The sequence below is a fragment of the Penaeus monodon genome, chromosome 25, assembly GCF_015228065.2.
Source record: "Penaeus monodon isolate SGIC_2016 chromosome 25, NSTDA_Pmon_1, whole genome shotgun sequence".
NCBI lineage: Eukaryota > Metazoa > Arthropoda > Malacostraca > Decapoda > Penaeidae > Penaeus > Penaeus monodon.
In genome coordinates this window covers 12,951,558-12,953,981 of record NC_051410.1, presented here as the reverse complement: position 1 = coordinate 12,953,981, position 2,424 = coordinate 12,951,558, and the positions used below count along the sequence as shown (strand labels likewise).

General features: G+C 35.5%; 1 protein-coding gene across 1 annotated transcript in view; it reads left to right on the top strand.

Annotated features, from left to right (window-relative positions):
* Positions 1-2,424, top strand: part of LOC119589052 (multiple PDZ domain protein-like) — a gene marked incomplete at its 5' end in the record, with an annotated part of 103,178 nt that overhangs the window by 93,242 nt on the left and 7,512 nt on the right. Inside the window, 3 exon segments of the mRNA XM_037937627.1 lie at positions 53-321; positions 561-593; positions 799-831. Of these exon segments, the coding sequence (XP_037793555.1) occupies positions 53-321; positions 561-593; positions 799-831 (335 nt within the window).

Here is a 2,424-nt window from a genome sequence, read left to right as displayed (position 1 = left end):
TCTGTGAGAATAGAGAAGGCCATTTCGTGACAATACAACATATTTTCAACAGATGTGCCACCCAAACCTTCCTTGGGGCCTAAACCTGCCCTGCCTGCCAAACCACCATCGATCTCTTCCTTGCCCCCCCCTGCGGCCACACCTGTGACGTCATCAACGGAAATCCAAATGGCCCCCGCTTCCCCTCCTATTCCATCTGGCCGGGCTGCTCCTGTGGAACGGTTGTCTTCGCATGGCTTGGCCTCCATTACCTCAACGACTTCCTCAATATCAACTGCATCTTCTCCCTCTTCACTTGTTACAACAGATGAGCCTAAGCAGGTTGGTGATATTTAAAGCAGTTGTCATCCTCCCTTATTTTTCAAAGTCATTGTCATCATCCTTTATTGAATTACTTTCACTATTATTAACTGTGTGATTTTGAGGTTTTGATTTTTTTTAAAGATTTTTTTCTTTTACTACTTCCTTTAATTTAATTTTGTTTGTAAAATATAATTTTTGCATGTGGAACAAAATCATATTCCTTTCACCCCAAATGGACAAATTAATGCCTTTTTCAGAAGGGTGCAGCTGCTGCTCCAGCACCAAAAGAGGTAGCAAATGCTTTTGCTTATAGGATGCTACCAGCCAAATAATTGATTGTGTTTTATTTTAATACAGTAGTCTAACCATACATTGTTGTCAATGTCACAAGTGCTTCTGAATAATAACAGCAATTAAAATGAAAACTCCAGTAAATATTGTATAAAGATATCTAGTGCAACTCTAGTTAGCTGTACAATTTAATACCTTTTTCAGAAAGCAACTCCCGCACCAGAGGCACCAAAAGAGGTAGCAAAGAAATGCTTATGCTTATACATTGCTATTGCAAAGAAAAAATGAATTTTGACACATTTTGCTGCCAATAGCTTGAGCAGCTCAGATATGGCATGCCTTTTGAGTGTGTTGTGAAAAGCTGTACAGTGTTGTTTATATTTCTGTCAGATCTCGAAAGAGCAGCCTCTTTCTTTGTCAAAGCAAAGAAATTTGTTACTCTAGCCATTTTTTATTTGGATATATATATCATTTAATAACTGTTTCAGAAGACAAATCCTGCAACAGAGGAGGTCAAAGAGGTAGCAAAATGCTTCTGCTTATAAGCTGCTATTGATCTTTATAGTATGCAAACAAATTTAACTCTGACCATTTTGGTATTACACGCAGAAGAACTCAAGCGTGAAATATCTACTAATGTGTGCATACTGAAATCTATTTGAGAAGTTACAAAAGAAATATTAGTGGGAGGATTTTTCCAATTTCAAAAGCAGCAACAGTAGTAACAAGACTTTTTTGATTTGATGATGCTAAAAATTAATATAATTGAATATATTTTGAAGCCACTGGTTAGAGCACTGCCATGTTGTGTGAGCAGAAAAGAGTGCTGGGTGAGCTGTTGTAATGCTACTCATAAAAGGGATTTACTGTCAATTTATCAGATTCAAGAATAAGGGATAGTACTTAATGTCAAATGGCTTACTTATAGTAATACCAATTTCAAAAGGTACCTTCTGGAAGAATAGATCCTGAATTGGTTCAATTCCTTATAACAGCAAATATTAGAGGAAATAGGGGAAATCTGAATTGTTATTGTTTAAATTTATTATGATCATAATATTTGCTATTTTCAATAGCCTGTACAATTATTACAATAGTATGAATTGCATACTCTTACAAATTTATGAAAGGAAATCCTGGATCTAGAGATAGCTAACAAAGCTTCTTTGTACCTGTTGCTTTTGTGATAAAGCAAGTGACAAAATCTGATACAAATAAATTGAGCCACTTAATACATGAGGTGTGAGAAGATGACAATTGAGCCTGAAAAGAGTAGCTGCAGAAATATACTAGCAGTTATGTAAATATGATAGATCATTAATTTTTTAAAAGTCTTATTTGATATCTAAAACTTGCTGGGTTTACCATTTTCAGAAAGGAAATCCTAGGCCAGAGGGATCAAAAGAGGTAGCAAAGATTGGTTCTGAATAGAAGTTACCTCAGTGTGGAGAAAACAGTGATATTTGAGTAGCTTCATGACTAATATTTTTTTTTATAGAAATGCAGATACAATTAGTCTGGCTGCTAATTATTTCATTTTGTGATACAGTTTTAAAAGTATATGAGTAAAAAATCAGCAGCACCTTTTGAAAAATCTTGTTTAGGTGGAAGTTCAGTTCTATCATTAGTGCACAAGTACAAATTCATTTCAGAAACCTCCTCCTCCACCAGAGAGTATAGAAGAGGTAGAAGGAAGGTTTCAGCTCTTTCCAGCAAAGCAACATATTGCCATTAGCTAGAATGACAAAAATAACACCCATATCAGTGCAAATTCCCATTAGACTTGTGAATTTCAGTAAGATTATAACACCTGCAAAATGGTGTGGGTTG